Below are 19968 nucleotides of genomic sequence, written 5' to 3' on the forward strand. Positions count from 1 at the left end.
AGGGCAACGATCAAGCCTCATTAAGAAGTCTTCTTGTTTTTTAAGTATACATATCTCTATGCAGTTTTTCCTGGGATTCTTCATAACCATTTATAACATATTTGAGCAAAAACAGAGTAAAAACTAGGCTCCTTAGGACAGCACATAAAGCCTCTCAGGACCTGGCTTCTGCTTATGGCTTTCCTCTGTTCAAAATGCTCTTCCTTGCCTCCTCACTTTACAATCACAAACTCCTGTTCCCTAGAATTGAGCGTAGAGATGACCTCTGCCAGGAAGCCTTCCCTGACTACACCCCCATCTCCTCCCCAAGACCAGAAGATGTGCTTGTCCTCTCTGTTCCCAAGGAATACTGTGTTTCAGATTTTTAGCACATGGTTTGAGTTTGCCCCATAATTTTTCATTTAAAAAACACTTCTTAAAGGTGGGAACTGTGACCTGCCCCACTCTACTCCCAGCCTAGTATTAGTTAAGGTTCTCCAGAGAAATAGAGCCAGTCGGGTGTGTGTGTGTGTGTGTGTGTGTGTGTGTGTGTGTGTGTGTGTGTGTGGAGAGACAGAGAGAGGCAGAGAGAGACACAGACACAGAGAGATGTATCTTAAGGAATTGGCTCATGACGCTGTGGAGGCAGTCAGTCTAACATCTGCAGAGCAGGCAGGCAAGCTGAAGACCCAGGAAAGAGTTGGTGTTGCAGCTCAAGGCCCAGGGCATTCTGGAGGCGGAATTCCCTCTACCCTGTAGGGGCAAGGCTGTCAGTCTTTTTCTTTAGGTCTTCAGCTGTTTGGATGAGGCCCACTAACATTATGAAGAATGATCTGCTTTACTCAACGTCTACTGATTGAAATGTTAGTCTCATCAAAAAAAATCTTCTCATCTAAAAAAATACATTCACAGCCACATCCAGACATGTTAGACCAAATATCTGGGTACCATGGCCTACTTAAGCTGATGCATAAAATTAACCATTCTGTCTGTCCAATGGCAACTAACCATTACATAGGAGCTGAATAAATAGTTGTAGTATGAAAAATGTGGATACTTCCATTGCCTGTAATTGCCTTTTCATCTGATGGTGAAAATATGAGATGCAAAGAGCCAAAACAGAGGACAAGAAGGTTTATAAACAGAATATCCAAGTTTGAATGAACTTTTAAGTGTCTACAATGTACTACATTTCAAGTTATCTTCACGTAGGTTCTCATTTAATCCTTAGCAAAAAATCTTGTGAATTAAGTATTTTTTAGCCATTGTTTCAATTTTTTTCTTCTTTCTCCATGACTTCTGGTACTCCAGTTAATTAGCTAATTAGTTAATTAATTAATTTATTAGACTGTATGATTCTGTCCCAGAGTTTTTGAAACTTTGTTAATTTTTTTTTCCCTTTGTTAAGTTTTCCTTCCTGTATTGAATAATTTCTCTTCTTCTATCTTAAAGTTCAGTGATTGCTTCTTTTGCCATTTCAAATTTGCTGTTGAGTCCATCTGGCAAAATTTTCATTCCAGCTCCTGTTCTTTTCAGCTTTAGATTTCTGATTTCTTCTTTTTTTTATAGTTTCAGTTTCACTGTTAAGATTGCATATCTGTTCAATCATTCATACCTTGTTTTTCTTTAATTCTTTGTACTCATTTATACTCCCTGATTGGAAGTGTTTTTCTAATACACCTGGTATCTGGGCACGCTCAAAGGCAGTTGCTGTTGACTACTTTTTTTTTTCCCTGATTATAGGTCAAGAGATTCCTGTTTCTTTGCATGTCTAGCAATTTTTGGTCAAAAGCTGGATGGTGTATATATTGTAGCAACTCTGGAATTTGTTTTGTTTTTAGGTGGGGGGACTGTTGGTGTCTAATACACAGTTAATTTGCCTGGACTCAAACTGAAAAATCTGTCTCCCCTGCAGTGTGAAGCAGCTACTGCCTCTGCTTAGTTTTTTTTTTTGGCTTCCAGCTGCTGTTTTTAAGTCTAGCCTTCTGGTGGGTGGGGGGTGGAGGTGCCCTGTGCCCGGGTGGTTTAGTGGTCTGCCGAAGATTTAGGCAGAATTCATTCAAAGTTTGGGGCTGGCTTCTGGGATTCCCCATCTAAGCTTCCGGTTGCTTTGTCAGCCCCAACTTATGCTCAAGTTACACCTCCAACAAGTAGGGTGTCTATTTTCTGCTGTTCAGACTGTGTGTGTATTGAGAACTGTATTCAGGCGAAACACAGGAGACTCCCACATTTCACCAGGAGCAGTTCTGTTTTTCGAAGGTCAATTTCTGCAGCAGTTTGCCTTCACGAAGGTCCCTGGTGATTCTTACCTCCCCTTCATGCCCCTGTGGAGTCCTCTCGTCACTGAATAGAGCTAACCTCTGTGACCAGTAGGGCATTGCAGAAATGACAGCATGACTTCCAAGGCTAGGGCATGAGGGACATCGTTCTCCTTTGGATACGTGCTCTGGGGGAAGCCAGCTGCCCTGTTGCGAGAATACACAGCAGCCCTTCAGGCAGGTGTGTGTAGCAAGGAACATGTCTAAGATAATAAACGTTTACGGTTGTTGTAAGTTGCTGAGTTTGGAGGTAGTTTGTTTTGCAGTCATGTTTAACAAATCCATCCTCTTCGAGTTTCTGCTTGCTTTTTTACCAGCCTCCCTGGGGCTACCCATGGAGACGGAAACTTATCAGTCAGCCAGGGGTTTGAGCAGAGTTTACTAGCAAGATCTCAGCCCTTTTGTGGCTCTCCTGCTTCCAAAATTTCTCCTTTAAATTTCTGTCTACTCTGTTGCTCTGAATGATGTCATCTGCTCCTTTTGGTAAGATCACTTTCTGACTTGGGGTGGTTGGTGAGTGCTCCACGCAAGAAAACTGCAAACTCACCATTCTTACCCAATGTAGAGAGAGTCTTTCAAGAATGAACTCTTCGATTTTTCAGTTTCTGCCTGTCTTTGGTCATTTTCCTGTGCCTTCAAATAGCTGTTTTAATGTTTCAGTGATATTTCATACGAATACTAACACTCTGAATACTGGAGAAGGTGGCTGTCTCACATTTGTAAGCCATTCTGGATTCCCTTACTGTGAGCTGCCCATTCATATTTTTAAAAATTTTTCTTGTTGATTTTCAGTGGCCTTATTTGTATTGCTGACATTAACCCCTTGTTGGGTTTTGTATTATCAAAACATCTTTCCAATTGGTTTTAAATCTATTAACTTCATGTACAGTGCCTTACAGGTACATAAATGGTTGGAATAAATGAATGTATGAGTGAATACATAAGAGAATGGTGTTCTCTGGTCTTTTTTGATCCTTTGAACAGGTCTAACAATATTTCCTTGTTTTCATATATTTTTCTATTATAAAATAATAAAATATGTACAAAAACATTGGACAATCTTGATTCACATGGCTTTGGCTTGGGAAGGGTAAAGCATGGTACTTCACTCAAACAGTTTATTCATTATCTTATTGAGATAAGAACAGTAGTACTTGGCTATGGTGACACCTGTGATCAAGCTTCAATTATTTGGTCTCTGAGGGTCGTTTCCATTGGTGCACATGGGCTTGACCAGGTCATCACTGCCTTGAACTTAATTCCTGCATGGTCAGTGTATGTAGATCTTCTGTCTTTTAGCTGCCCATTGGAGGCTTTGGTTCATCATCTTCAGCAGTAAAACACTATATATTTTTCATTATTAGTACCAAGAGCCTGCTTGGATGTAGGCTCGTGGTTCAGTTCAGGCCACCCCACTATGGCTTTGTAATTTTCCCATATTGTAGAAGAGCAACGTAGCAAGGGCACACTTAAACCAACTCGGGGAAGAGCTTTGAAAAAAACAATCTCCCTCCTACCCTTGCAGCTGTGAAAAGAGGTTATGAGATAACTGCTGTTGCAGATTTATTACAGTCATTACATCCAACAGCGGCAGTATTTGTAGTGGGTCCTAAAATACACCAGCAGTTATTGTCTGATTACTTCTACAGATAAGTTAATAATAGGAGATTTTGACTCTTATACAAGTCTGATTTAGAGAGAAGTTTAATTACACCAATTTTAGTGATTTAAATAAGCTCAGCATATATTACCAATCTCATCAAGTGTAGTAAAGGTTTGTAGTTGTGTTGAAATACACATGTGCTTTGTTTTTATTTTTCACTTCATGATTTTTAACTTTACTGCAGTTTGAGTGATAATTCAGGGCAGCTGTTTCCGCCAGAGTGCATCTTCAGTCAAATACACCACAGGACAATAATAGCAAATTCTTTGTTATCATTAAAATTCCATTCTAAAGTTTCCCGTTGAGCATTCAACATTTTATAACTGTAAGTTCTCTAATAATTGTGACAGCATGAACAGGGAAGTTAAATAGGTTTTTTAAGAAAAAGACTCAGATATTAGTGTGTTTTGAAATTATCATTAGGATCTAAATTTTCTTTTAATTGATGGGAAATGTGACCCTGTCTTCAAAGCAGAATAATCCACTTTATTCTGTATTAACACGTTGTCTGTTTGTACACTGAAGCAAATTAAAGAGTACATTAGCCACATATGCCCGAACTAGCTGAAAATTTCCAAAAATGTGCCGTAAAAAGACAATGCTGTTGGTAGTTGAATATGTTCATTTATTTCAACAGGTGGAAAGTGGATTAGTTTGAAAATGCATTACTGAAAATTATCTCTGATTACAGAGCTCTTCCCCATGGCATTTTTCATTCTTCTGATATAATGGTAGATGGTACTGACATTTACAGCAGTAATTCTTGCCATGTGTTTATGTTTTTCATTAAAAAATCAAGTATGTGTTGACAATAGAAAGTATTAGTAGCAGTGAAAATAAATCAAATCCTCTCTGTTTCGATTCGGGCAATTTTTATTACGTTCTGCCTGAGAAGCCGGTCTATTTACTCATCCCTAACACCATGTCAGTCAAGCTCAAGTCTTCATGGAGGGGTGACATTTGTGCTGGTCCTCAATTAGTGAGCAACGGTTGTATCTGTCAGTGCAATTCTCTTTGCACAGACCTGTGAATTCAGGTACCTAGTTAATGGCAGGAATGATGGGTTGATAAGAAAAACAAGTCCTAGGTGTTTCTGTGCACAGCCGGCTCGTCTTCACTGCAAGAGCAGTGTTACTAGGGTATCACGGGAACGTGCTCTATGAAACAGTTTAAGTTGATTAAAAATCCTGTCTTGAAACTTTTGACACTACCACTTTGGGGGAAAATTGTCATAATTTTTCCCTTTTTTTAATATCCAGTGATTTTTTTTTTTTTTTTACAATTTCTCTCCTTTGATTCTTCAATACCTTTGATAGTAGTTTTTGTTTGTTCCTTTCCTGTTTCACATAATAGATGAGGGCCCACTTCTAGGACTATGTACATATTCTTTATCTGGAGCCTTTGGGGCCAGTTAGCTACCATGATTGTATAATACCAACTCCACTCAAGTTGTGCGAAACACTCAAAACCAAATTCAAAATAAAGGTGGATGAAATCGGTTTACACAGCATGATGCCTTTAATCGATATCCTTTACATAAAAGCCAAGGCTTGATAAAAGTGTGTTTCAGGTAATAGCCTTGATTTTTATGCGTCATTGGAGTTTGTTCCTCTCCCCAAGGATCACTGACTTCTTTGTGCGTTGATACCAACGTATTAGTGATGTCATTACGAATGTCATTCAGCCAGTCATAGGATGCAAGGAGCCTTAATTGCAAATTATAGCTTCTACATAAAACCAATGAACTTGGGAGAGCTTTTTATTCCTGTGCCTTGTCACTTTGATTCATACCGCATCTTGCTTTTTAACTGCTGCCGTGAACCCTGTGTGCGTTTCTCTGCAGTATATTTTTCCATGGCACTTGCAGACAGAGACTCGGGCAGCATAAGACCCAGCAGGGCGTGTGTTGTCCTGCCATTAATTGCGTGCCTCTGTGCCTGGCAGGGAGGGAGGCCAGGTGCAGGCTGTCTTTTACGCCCTGAGAAGTATAATACCTCAACAGTGCGCTTCCTGTACTATTTCCGTATGATTATAAAACACGAGGGAAGGGACTTGTTAGAAAGAAAGAAAAAAGGAGGAACATTTTAAAATTGCCTTTTAGATTCATAGTATCTAAAACATACTTAGTGCACCAACACTGGAGTAACGGAAATACTCACAGGGTGTTTCCACTCTCGGTCAGTCATCTTAGACTGACTACGCGACTTGATCTATTTGGGTCTTAAAGTATGTGGCTGAATGTGGTGTTTGGAGGTTGAAACCCATAACACTACAGGAAGTTTGGAGATTTGGGAGTATTATTCAGCCTGCATCAGCCTTGAAAGTAGCTATCTTTTTTTGTTTTCTTTCTTTCTTTCCCTGAACATTTTCCTGGTAGCTATTTAAATTCCTCTTACTGGCATGAAGTCACTAGATCAGAACTAGAGAATTTTTGCGATGCAGTGAAACAGGTCCTTTTCCAGGGGTTTTTGTCTCAGCACCATCAATTCTAATTGCCATTTGATCTTGAACTTCATACTTGCCATTTGATCTTGAATATGTCTCTGAGACTCTTGGACCTTTTCTTTCTCCACGTGTGAAATGTGGAGGTGATTCTGCCTGCCCTCCTGCAGCTTTCAGTAAGTTGGGTGACCATTTCACTTTGTCCCTGGTGTCATGCTATACAAATAGGAGCAACCATTACCATTACTTTCCCCCGTTGCTATTTTATATAATAAAATGGACGCGATCCCCAAGTCCAGGTGCTGTTTAATGCTGTTTATTTGTATCTGTACCTTTTCTAAGAGGCTCTTGATGAATTCGATAAACTTCATCCGCACGACATCCCAATATATTTAATGTCTTAAGTACAAGAGAAGAATAGTGATTCTCCAGGGATGTCCCTCTAGAAAGTGTTTACGTGTGGAAAATGAGCATCGGCAAACTGAGAAAGGTGTGGGAATCCTGGAGAGCTACCTGAGGGATGCTTGCAGTGGCATCTCATTAAAGAGGAAATTTTGCTTACCTTCTGCCTCGGTTGTTAAAGCTTTATTAACACTGTTACGGAAAACAGCTAACTAAAAACTCTAACTGCTTAAGGGATTTATTAGAAAACTCAATCACACCATTAATGTCCATGTGTGCTTTAAATTGCTGGGGTAAAATAATGCATTCAGCAAGGAAGCAAGTTCCTGCTTTCCTCCCATGTGTCTGCCTGATTGTGCTATTGGTAGCTCATTCTTTAATTAAATGCGTCCAAAGATAGGATCAGCTAAAAGTGTTTACTGTATAAATAGTTTTCATTCCCAGGGTGCAAGTTTAAAACCCTGGTAAAAAGAGTTTGCCATCTGTTAAAAACCAAAACATGTGGTGTGCCGTTGCACAAAAATAAACCGCATATTATTCATAAAAAGAATCACAACAGATACTCTATCTCTCAGGCTGACAGTAATCTGTGATGTTTCAGAATGTCACCACCTCCTCTCTGAGTGACAGTGTGCTCAGTAGTGCACTATGTTTAAAAAAACATGATAATCTAGAAACACAGTGAAATTAACAGATGCATTTTTATTCAAGTGGAGACACAGTTGTCTGAATGTAACTGTTTCTCGTGAGAAATCGCAGCTTTTTTTTTTCTTTGGTATTTTCAGGTTTAATTATTTCTAGGAGTTTTATCTTCAACTCTTCTTTTCCCCTAAAATTTAACCATTGAATTTACCCAGGAATTTGACCCTCTCCCTTCACTGCCCTGCCCTCAGCCCTGCCACAGCTTCTTTTTTGACTGTTGCAGTCACGTCCACTTCTCCCCCTCTGCCTGTCCACTTAAGTGCGCTCACGACAAGAGAAATGTCCTAAAACACAGGTTATTTATGGTCACTCATCAAAACCATCAGTAACCACTGATTGTGGAACAGGGTCTGAATTCCTCAGGCTACTTTTCAAGAAACTTCTTAATCGGACTCCAAGCCATCTATGTAGCCTTGACCCCCAGGATTCCTGAACCAGAGTCTGGTGAAATTCCATCCAACTTTCCACAGATCCCTGAACTTGTGTCTTTCACGTTTCCACCTCGATATTTCCCTCTACGTGTGGAAGATTTTTCTCTGCTTCTGCCTCATCCCGAGTTAAATCTGTGCTTCAAGACTCGGCTAAACACCAAATTCTTCCTTAATTCTTACCTTGTGATCCCTGTTAGAAGTATTATTGCCTCGTTTCTTTGTGTTTCCAAAGTATTTTATAATTCTTGCTCTGCCTCATAATTTTCAATTTTCTAATAAGAAATCTGTTATCATCCTTATTTTTGTTTCCTTGTGTGTTCCTGTCTGTTCTGTCTACACTTAGAGTTCTCGTCTTATCACTGGTTTAGAAAAATCTGATTCTGTCTCTCAGGGATCACTGTCCTTCATTATCTTTAATTTCATTGACTTTGTTACTTTTCTGCTTTCTAAACTGTTGATATTTGCTCTGATCTTCGTTGTTTGCTTTATTCTACTGCTGTATGTTTAATTTGCTCTTCTTATTCTAGTTTTTAAGGTGGAAGCTTAAGCTTAAATAAAGCTTTATTTAAGCTTTATTTGCAACAATGTCTATTTTGCTGTCGTGGGGGGAGTGTTCTAGAAATGACAGTTAGGTCAACTTGGTTTACGCTCTTGTTCAGATCTTCTTTATCCTGCTGATATGCTTCCTACTTTTTCTGTCAATTGTTGGGTGAACAGTAGCAAAATCTCTAATGGATTTGCAGATTTTTTAATTCTCTTTACAGTTCTGCTGGTTTTTGATTCATGCGTTTTAAAGCTTGGTTACTAGATGCATAAACATTTAGAGTATTATGTTCCCCTAATGAGTTGACTCCTTTATCATTATGAAATAACCTTTACCATGGATAATATCCTTTGGACTGAAATCTATTTGACATTAATATGGGCACTTCAGCTTTCTTTTGATATTATTGGAACATCATGCCAATTTACTTCCGTTTGTTTCTAACTTATTTGTGTCTTTATATTTAAACTGTGTTTTTTGGAGTCAGGGTATAGTTGGGTCTTACTTTTTCATCCAAGCTGAAATTCTGCTTTTAACTGAGGTATTCATATTTAATGTGGTTGTTGATATGGTTAGGTTTAAACCTGTCATCTTACTGTAGGTTTTCTACTTGTCAAATCTTCTTCAAAGGGGGAAACCCTTTCTCTGCCTTCTCTTGGAGTAATCAAATAATTTTTCTGACTCCATTTATCTCCTTTGTTGGATTATTAGCCATAATTCTTTGTTTTCTTTAGTGGTTGTTTTAAGGTTTGTAGAATACATTCTTAACTTATTGCAGTCTGCCTTCAAGTGATATTATATTACTTCACATACACTATATAGAACCTTAAAGGAATATACTTTCTTCTTTCTTCGACTTTGTGTTACTCTTGTCATACATTTTACTTTTAAGTATGCTCCAAAGCCTGCACTACATGCTTATTATTTTTGTTTAAACAATTATTTTATTTAATTTGCTTTTAAAGAGTTTTAAATAACAAGGAAGAAAACACGTTGACCCATGCAGTTACTGTTTCCAGCCCTTTCAGTTTTTGTGTGTAAATCCATATTCCCCATGATTATCATTTCCTTCTACCTGAAGGATGTCATGTAACATATCTTGTAGCGTAAGCCAGCTGGTGATGAATCCTTTCAGCTTTTGTATGTCTGAAAAGCTTTTGTTTCAAGGGATATTATTGCTGGGTATAGAATTCTCAGTTGACTTTTTTTTTTCTGTTCATACTTTAAAAATACTGCTTCACTCTCTTCTATTTTTTTTTTCTAATAAGAAATCTTATCATCCTTTTTTTTGTTACCTTGTGTGTTACTGTCTATTCTGTCGACGTTTAGAGTTGCCATTTTATCACTGGTTTTGAAAAATTTGATTGTCTCTCAGGGATCACTGCCCTTCATTATCTGATGTGCAGTGTCTTGCAAACCGCTGTTTCATGAATGATATGGAAATATTTAGAAATTTGATTTTGTTTTGAAAGTATGCTTTCAACCTTAGTATTTGAAAATAACATCCCTTTCTTCATTATTGTTATTTCCACTACATCTATTTCCGAAGGGCAATGGCTTTACTTTTCAGTATATTGAATTATAGGTTTATGTCTCTGTTATTGATCCATATGCACCCTTGTCTGTAATGAAAATCTGGCATTTAAACATGCATTTTCTACTTGTTAAAATATCAGAAATCATTTATCTGTCACTTTATCATCCTGCTATTGCCTAAATAAACCCAACTATTTCTCATTCCACAGAGATCCAGATCTTTACAGCTGGGTTGCTTGTTGAAAGTTTGTGGTCACCTTACTGTCTCCCACTACCCCTCAAACCAAGACTAATACTTCCAGTAATATCAGGTTTTCATTTTTGGCACAGAGAGAAACTCCAAAGGCACTCTTGGGATTTCTTTCATTGCAATCATCAAATTGTACTGAAAGCTTTCCACGTGGGTTTGGTGAAATCTCTGATGCTGTCTGGAAAAATATGAGCCAGGTGTAACTTCTGTCTTAAACGATACACTGATCAAGCTTTGTGCAGTGGGCGTATCGTAGCCGGAGAGGTTTATCTGAGGTGTGCTTATTGCTAATTGAAAAGTTTTCCCATTACCCTCCCGTGACGACTTAAAAGATGTAATAATCAAAGCCAACTGCCAATATCAGTGCTGGCAAACATCAATCAAACGTATAGATCCTTATTGACATTTGAACAACTAAGTAAAAATTAAGGCAGTATTAGAAACTAAGCTTACAAATACCAAAGTTATTCACATGTATAACATATACTAATCTTTAGATCTATTTGAGGTGTTGCATGGCAGGGTTACCTATATTTATTATTTTTTGTTTTTCTCTTTGTAGTAGAGGTTCTTGTTGCTTCCCTCCACCTCCTTCATGATTCTCATTCGGTGGTGCTTGGAAATCTCTATTTTGTTTCATGTTCTCCTGGTGATACTGATGTGCATCCAGGCTTGAAAATTACTGTTTTATTTGACATTCCTGGGAAATCAACATTTTATAGAAACAAATATTTCAAGATGACTTTACCTTTAAGCACCATTTAAACAAAATAAACAAAACTTGGTAGATATCTTTCTGAAATACTTTTTACACATCTCTGCCTTTTTAAATTGTATGTTGCACACACACTGTACCTTTTATTGGTGGTTGGAGACTGTCGTGCCCATTTTAATGAGCATCCATTATTGTGCAGGGAAACCTTTTGGAGCTGTTGAGAACACAGCACTGTTGACCTCTGCACAGTTTGACCCATAATGCAGTGCTGTTTGAGCTGGGTTCATTTCTGATGGTTCTTCTGTCTTTCTTCCTTTAATCTGTTGGCTTCTACTTCCTGCTGCTGAGCGTATGTCTGATTCAAGCAACACTCACTTCCTCTTTCTAATTGACTTGTGATCAGTTGAAGCCTCTAGTCTCTAGAACGAGAAGATGGGAACTGTTAGAATTGTATCTAAGGTAAAACTGGGGAAGGCGGCTGTTCTTTTATGGAACAGCGAACATGGAGATGAAATTCATCATGTCTGAAGCAGCTGTTGGTAAACCTGTGGACTGCCTTGGCACTGAAGGGGTTTCCGTTATGTATAGAAAACACATCACTTAGCGTCTCTGAAATTTCTAATTTAACATATGGGGTCACATCTGTTAAAGGATTATTACTCTAGAAGGGGAGTGATGTATAATTTATTAAAATAACCCTGTGGGGAGAAAGCAGACTACATTTAATAAACTGGAATACTTGCTGGAGTCACTGACTGCTCCCAGCAGAATCCCACATTATTTCAATAGAGGAGCAGATGAAAACAATTGCCCTTTATCTAATGTTTACTGAGTTGTAGTAGCTTGTGTCTCTCCACTGAAAAACATTTATGTTAACTGTTCGGTTTCAGCTTTGAACGTTGAACTCCTGCTGGCGTGTAGCTGATACTTAATTCTTAGGAGAAGAGAAGTGCATTATTCCTTTGCTGTAGGAGGTGAAGGAAGGTGCCCCTCCCCTCTTCCCTCCAGGCTGCAGGGAAGGCTGGCAGGGAAGACGGTCCCCCAGAGTTGCCAGGATTTACCTCTTCTCCCCGTCCTGTGTACCTGCGAGGAAGATAGCATTAGAGGAAGTGGGCTCAGAAGGGGTCCTTTTTGGATCAGACATGTTAATTTTTCCTTTTTCACAGAGATAATACAAAGACTCCGGCCAGGAGCACCCCCACGGCTGGCTGCGGATGGGGTTTCTCAACAGTGAATAACATGCCCCTCTCTCAACGTGATAGCCGATTTAGTTCAGACCCCAGTGTGAAGTGTGGCAATAGAATACCTTGCACAATTCCCACTTTTAAATGAAAGGGAGAAAGAACTGAGGGCTCACACCCACCCCCGCTGCCTGTGTGCTGGGGGAGTGCTGGTCGAGAGGGGCTGGCCTTCCCTGTACCCGGCAGGAGGAATTTCATCAAAAATCCTCATACTGGATTCTTGACATCTTGAATGTTTTGCTCTATTGTTTCCCTTTTCTTTTTTTCTCATTTGCCTTAATTTATAGATTTCCTCACTGCCAGACAACTTCAGAGATTTTTTTTCTGACATTGAAATCTACCATTGATTTTAAAAAGAAAAGCAAAATTAACTTCCAGTTCTTACATAGGAAGATTAAAACACGTAGTGGGGGCTGTCTTGGGTTAACTGCTATTTACCGTGAATAATACTGCAATAAAGCATCGCCTGATTATTTCAGCTTCGGGCTGCATCTCAGAGATGGAGGGCATTTTTCTTGTGTCTTATTTTGGTCTTACTTTTCCTTCCCTTAAATCATTTTGCTTTTTAAATTATTTTTCATCTAACTCACCTGTAGCAGAGAGCAGTCCTTCAGATTTTATGTGGTCCTGCTTGAAACACACAGAAGGCCTCAGGGAGCAAGGGAAGTTCGAAGCGACTCTGTGGCTCCTTAGGTCTTTGTTGACCCAGGAGATACAAACTAGATGCAGGAATTGTTTGGCAAATTTATTGGTTGCCCAACATCTCTGCCAGGAAATGTTTGACCATTGACCAAATCTGGTATCTTAAAAAAAAAAATTAATTCCTCATTTACTGAGAAGATAGGTCATTCACATCTCCGATTTAATTAAAGAACAGAATTTTAAAGTAAATGAAATGGTGTTAAAGATGGAAGTCATGATTAACATTTATATGATGTTTTATGCCTCTTTATGGTTGGGAGGTGAGGGCCAGAGATTATCCCCATTTCATGAAGTGAGATTAAGCAAGTCGCCTAAGAAAGGCAGAACTGAGGCTCACACCCTGGCCTCCTCCAGACTGCAGACCCTGTGACCTTCCTGCGAAGCCAGGAATCCCTGTGTAATGTGTGAACACTGAGTCTTTTGAGACACAAAATGAAGGGAGATCGCCGTGACTATTTAATGACATTTATCCTCTGAGTCAAGTAGCACAAAGTTCAGCGACTTCCTTACACAACACAATACTTAAACTAATACTTAATTCCACTCTGTCATCACTCTCCGAGCACTTAGGAACACCATGTTTTTTAACTTCTGGGCCAGATGCCAGGTGTACAGCAAAATGGTCCACAGCATAGACGCTGGCATTGACCTCCTACCTGGCTCCAGTCTTGGCTCCTACTGGTGGCGCTTCGTGCAGTCTGGCTGAATTGCACACGTCTAGCAGAGTAAGTGATCAATAAAGTCAACTATTATTGCCAGCAAATAATTTGATAAGGCATTAAGCAGTGACTCTGAACATAAAAGCAAGCTGCTTAGTGAAGGTTTTCTGTTCCACTAAAATTGGCCGAACTTTGCAGTCCAGGAACTTACTAGTGAGTTGTGACTAGTGTTCTGCCATTTGTCTTCTAAATTGCTAAATATACTGAAAAACTAAAATAGAATAAGCAATAAATATTGGTGGTCTCTATCAGATCTTCAAGGGGGATGGTCTCACCCATGACCTTGTGTCCTTCTCTTCCTTTGTTGTCCATTGACACTTTTTGGACCAGACCTTCTTTATAAAGCAGGCTATTCTCATTCTCAATTCATTCTTTATCTTGGTGGCTCACAATTTTCTGATTGTTGTTTAAATAGCTGATATGCCTAAGTTTCGAATTGACATTGTCCTATCCTCCTCTAAAATATCTTTTTTTGATTGAGTTATAATTAACATATAATATTACTTTTGGGTGTACAGCATAGTGAGTCGATATTTTTTGTACATTTTGAAATGATCACCACAATAAGTTCAGTGAGCATCTGCTGTTGCAATATTATTGACTGTGTCCACTATGTGACATTCTGTCCCTATTATTTATTTTATAGCTGGAAATTTGTCCTTTTAATCTTTTTCCCCTATTTTACCCACCCCCTGACCCCCTCCCCTCTGGCGACCAGCAGTTTGTTCTCTGTCTCTATGAGTCTGTTTATGTCTTGTTTTGTTTTGTTTTTAGATTCCACGCATAAGTGAAATCGTACTGTAGTTGTCCCTCTGTGTCGCCTTATTTCACTTAGCATAATACCTTCTAGGTCCATCCATGTTGTGGTAAATGGCAAGATTTCATGGAACATCCCGATTCACTCATGCTTGCATGTATTTATATACGTTCAGAAGCATTTACTGAGGATTCTTTATGAGACGGGCTATGCACTGTGCTGTAAAGAAGTTATGAGAAAGACACGGTTCTTTTTTTCACAAAAATTAACAACCCAGCAAGGTGGACAGTGGTGTGGGGAAGTGAGTGCACATCATACATGACTAACTGAAGCACAGCCTGAAACTTTACCATTTCTAGAAACAAAGTATCCTATGAGCACAGAAAAAAAGTGGGGTTTTTTTGTTCTTGTTTTTGTTTTCTTTACAGGAAGACGTCTTTAGATGACTTGATAAGGACATGGCACTTACACTGGGTCTCGAAAGTTGAAATGAAAGTATTCTTTTGTAGAAATAGAGGCCAAAAGAAACCACCATGAGAAAAAATCATTGAAGTGTCAAAGTTCATGTGAAAATGTAGGTAACAGGAGGTGACAGGAGAGAGACAAGGAGCCAGTTTGTGAGAGGCAGTAAAGCCGGTTCCAGGAAACAACCGTGAGCGGTATTTCAGGATGTACGTATTTCCCTAGACCGAATACAGACTTCAGATAGGTTTTGAGTTGGTGGGAGAAGTTCTCGTTTTCTCTCTCTCTTTCTCAGAGTAAAGTTAAATGAAGGTCCTTGATCAGCCATACAAAATTGTATCAAAAGCAAATGGCAGCCCCGGGCAGAGCAGATGCTTTGGTCCTCGGCGTGGGCGTCTCGGATGCCGCGTCGGGGTGGGGTCGGGAGCCACAGCTGTCCACTCTTTGTCCTGCAGTTCTTGCTGTGCCACCTCTTAGAGCCGGGGTGGGCATCCTGGCTCTACAAAAAATTAAAAGGGATCAGTTTCTTATGGGGTCACTTACTCACAGGATGGGATTGGGTGGACAGTGATCTGGAAGCATTCACAGTGGCAGTGGCCACGGGGACCATTTGATAGCTAGCCTAGGTGAGGGGGTTTGTGCTTGGACATAGGGCGTGTATTCCTAAATCAACATTTATGAGTAGGTAACGGTCTTGTGGGCACCAGGCATATGCCAGAAAAGGTCTTCAGCAAGACGGCATCAGTGATGCACACAGCCATACAGGAGATGTCAAAGGACTAACCCTTTTGAAATCTCAGTGGCCACATCTGGGGAGTCAAGTTCCCCACTGGCCAGGAGGCTGATAGACTGAAAGGAGGCAGGTGTGAAGCACCTGGGCTGGAGACTGGCACACAGTGGGTGCGAAAATGTAGTAGCAAGTACTTTCAGTCTTTGGATAATTCCTCATGTTCCTTCTTCGCCCTGTTTTACTCGCTTCTCTAACCAGTTTTGTGATTTGGATAACAGACAAATATGACATCATCCTCTGAAACAGGGTAAATACAAGACAGAACGTGTGAGCCAAGAGCGAATTTCGTTTCTGATCTGAGCTTGAATCCTCTGTCACTAGGCACCTGGATTTACCATTCTTGTATTGCAGGAGAAAATTCACTGGGTAATATGTAGCTCAGTTTGGAAGTTAAACACAGCAAACCCTTTCAAGGCTGAAGACTGACCCTGAAGGGCCCAACATCCCGGGATCACCAGAGGGGCAGGCGCTGCAGAGGAGACGGGGAAGAAAACCAGGAGAGTGGGCGGCACAGAAGTCAGGGAGAGGGGTCGTCTCTGGAAGGAGGGAGTCCGCTGGGCCCGATGCTGCAGGGGGCCAGGTCAGACAGAGAAGGGAACAGGGGGACTTGCAGAGAGGGCGGGAGGGACCATTAGCGCTCAGATACAGAGCACTTACTGGATGTTGAAGACTGTGCCAGCTGACTACGTGCAGTGCTGATTTAATTCTCGGAAACTCTCCCCGCTTTGTATAGATTAGGACAGTGAGGGCTGGAAACATCTAGCACCAGCTTAGCTTAGGTCACAGAGCTGGGACAGGGCAGCGGGACTCAGACCCCTACCATCTGACTCTTAACCACTGAGCCTCCTTCCTTCCGGAAGACTGGCTTTTGCCCAAGTGGTGGGTGAGGAAGGAGCCCCGAGGGTTGAGAGGGAGCCAGGAGTGAGGGGAGGGGTTGGTTGTCTTGGTTGGTTGGTTTGCTGGCTTTAGGATGGCAGAGAGGTCAGCGCTGTCAAACGCCCATAGGGGGCTGCGGAGGGGATGGAGCCGGCAGCGCGCAGGCGCGGGCGGTGGGGCGTGCCCTTAGGAAGGAGGGCCCCTCGTCCTTCCTCACAGGACGGGCAGAAGGAATTGACGGTGTCAGGTTAACGTGGGAACATTGCGGAAGTTCCAGCTTACCCTTCAGGGTTCCAGTTTGCGCACGCCCGAGCCCGCAGGATTACTTGCTCTGGGCGTCCAGGGAGCACCGGCATGCGTCCTCCCTGCAGGCTCTGCCGGGGGTCCTCCAGCAGGACCGGCCCCGCCTGCTGGCTGTGACTTCCTGCTCCGTACATACGCACGCACGAGTACTTTCAGCTTGCATCTGAGACACGGTGCCACCCTGCAGGGGAAGGGACTGAGCTAAGCACACAAATGATTGTAATCAAAGCCATATGGGGAAGAACCACTATAGAAGAGGAACGCAGGTGCTCCGGACTTGAGTCGTGAGATAGGGAGGGACCGGGAAAGAAAACTGAGCACTCGGTGAGTGACGTGTGGACTGAGTGTGTTGTGAGCTGGCTCTTCAAGGATGGGCATATTTTCAGCTTATAAGGAAGAAGCCATTTTACATGGATAAATTAGAGTCAGAAATGATACAAGTCTTATTTGGGGAACGTGAGGTGGTCCGGTCTGGCTAAAGAATGGAATATGCTGGAATTTAGGTCCGTGATGCAATGGAAGGGCCTTCAGCCCTAGACTATGAAATCCTGCTCACTTGAGTTCCCTGGCTCCTACTAATCCGATGATCGCTAACGTTGTGGAAGAGCTCAAAAACGGCTGTAAGCAGTCCTTGGCCTTGGCCAAACTGCTGATGGTAAGAGTTTAGAAATCACACCTGCCATTTCATTCCAGAAATTAGGACACGATCCTGAGAATTTCAGGATGCCAGTATCACCCAGTCTCCCAAGAACACCTTTGAGCACATGAGCAAAGGGTTCAGGCCATCCCCCTGTGCCTTGCCAGTAACTGACTGAGTCTCACTGGGGGTGGGGTGAGCCGTGTGGGGAGGTGAACCGGGAATGCACTTGCTCCTGCAGTTATAGACTTGGGACCAATGCTAGGTTTCTTCCTACTCTTGTAAATCTCTATTCTTAATAACTATTTCCAGGTGAAAAAGTGAAATAAAAATTTAAAATCCCCTTTTTCTTTCAGCCAAGAAAAAGAAGCCTAAACTATTGAATAAATTTGATAAGACTATTAAAGCTGAACTCGATGCTGCAGAAAAACTCCGTAAAAGGGTAGGTTGATGTTCTGTTTTTCACAGAAATGTGCTGTGGTTTCATTGTTAAATAAACTCAGGCTTTACTCTTGATTTGTTTCTAAAAAACGCTGTAAGAGAACCTTTAAATAGAGGCACATCAGCATTCTGTGTGGAGTGAATCAAATGAAAAGAAAAACTGCAGCTGAAATGGTCAGACAGAAATAGAACTTTACCTGGAGTCCAGCCAACCTGGGAGCCTGCCCACTTCCATCTCAGTCTAGCTGTGTGGCTTTGGGCAAATCACTTGGTCATTCTGAGCCTCTGTTTCCTTATTTTAAGAAATGAGAATCATAGGTACTCTTCGTACTCCCTACTTGGTTTTTGTAAAGATCAAATGAGATTTTAAAAACAAAAAGCATCAGTTCTGTCAAGTACCGTATAAGTAGGGGTTGTGATTTTAAACTTTCTCGATGCAAAATGAAAAAAATTTGGTTAGTCCAGTACTCTTAGGATAGTTGCTGTAAAGTGAAATGATACTAGTTTTAAAATTCTTCTCACTTGGAGTTAACCTCATGCACCTCCAGTTTCCTGGGTGCTTGTTTTATGTCTTGCTTTGTTGTCAGTTAATATGAAATATCATTTACATTTGTTTGTGAATATTACAGTTTTTGAGGATAGTAAATTAACACTAGATTGAAGTTATCTGTTCTCTTAATTTGGTCGTGTTCATCTAATCATTGTGCCAAATATTTATTATAATATATTTAATAACATCTTCACTCCATCACCTACAGGCACACCTCATTGCACTGTGCTCCACTTGACTGTGGATATCATGTTTTTTACGAATTGAAAGTTTGTGGCAGCCTTGTATCAGACAAGTCTCTTGGCACCATTGTTCTAACAGCATTTGCTCACTTTGTGTCTCTGTGTCACATTTTGGTAATTCTCACGATATTTCAAACCTTCCACCAGCAAAAAGATTATGACTCACTGAAGGCTCAGATGATGATTAGCATTTTTTAGCAGTAAAGTATTTTTTGTTAAAGTATAGTTATTTTACGGTGTTGTGTCAGTTTCTGGTGTACAGCACAATGTTTCAGTCACACATGTACATACATTTATTCCTTTGCATATTCTTTTTCATTATAGATTACTACAAGATATTGAATACAGTTCCCTGTGCTGTACAGTATAAACTTGTTGTTTGTATTTTATATATAGTAGTATCAGCAAATCTTGAATTCCTAATTTATCCCTGCCCACCCTGAAGTATTTTTAGTTAAGGTGCGTGCATTGTGTTTTTTAGACATAAAGCTGCTGCAGCCTTCATAGACTGCAGTATGTGTAAACCTAACTTTCTATGCACTGGAAACCAAAACGTGCATGTGACTTGCTTTATCACGGTATTTGCTTTTTGTGATGGTCTGGAACCAAGCCCGTGAGATCACCATGGTCTGCCTGTGCTTGTTCTTTATGAAAATTTCTTTCTCTACTCTTTACTTGAATTTATACTCAGTGTAATATTCATTAGTTTTCCTGTAATGTGGTTATTAATCAGTAAACATTGGCTGCAAAAAAAAAAAAAAAAAGGAATAAGGAAACTCATAAATAAGCAACAACAATAAAAATACCCAAGTTAGGCACCAAAGCACAAGAATGTGCTTCCCACACATTTGTTGGCAATGTCCCAACAAGCATGGAGACGTCTGTAACTGGCATTAGGCAAGGTTCCCAGACCAAGGCCTGGCTTACCCTCTAAAACAGCCAATAGAAATGCAGTGACTTCAAAGAATATTGTAGCAAAGTCGCTATTCACTAAATTAACATCAAAAGATTTCTGTATCTGTCTTGTTTAACTTTATAAAATGGAGCCATCTACTATCTGTTGAAAATTTGCATTTCTTAATAGAAGTGGAGCAGGCATCTTCTTTTTCGGTCACCTTGTTGGGCATTCTCCACTGTCCCTGTGCTACACCCCATTGGCAAAAATGTGGGGTGCCTATTTCACAGGTGACTTTGGGGATAAAGAAAAACTAACAGCTTTCGAGAAGGATGTTTATGTAATTTTTTAAATTGATTTGCAAATGTTGG

General features: G+C 40.5%; 1 protein-coding gene and 1 pseudogene across 6 annotated transcripts in view; both read left to right on the forward strand.

The window, feature by feature from the left end:
* ASPH (aspartate beta-hydroxylase) overlaps positions 1-19968 on the forward strand; it is a 162834-nt gene that overhangs the window by 90654 nt on the left and 52212 nt on the right. For all 6 annotated transcript variants that reach the window (XM_032470008.1, XM_032470005.1, XM_032470007.1 and 3 more), the window contains exon 15: positions 17826-17911. In XM_032470008.1, the coding sequence (XP_032325899.1) occupies positions 17826-17911 (86 nt within the window). The remainder of the gene's footprint in view (positions 1-17825; positions 17912-19968) is intronic.
* Positions 10498-10610, forward strand: LOC116660545 (annotated as a pseudogene).

The sequence above is a fragment of the Camelus ferus genome, chromosome 29, assembly GCF_009834535.1.
Source record: "Camelus ferus isolate YT-003-E chromosome 29, BCGSAC_Cfer_1.0, whole genome shotgun sequence".
NCBI lineage: Eukaryota > Metazoa > Chordata > Mammalia > Artiodactyla > Camelidae > Camelus > Camelus ferus.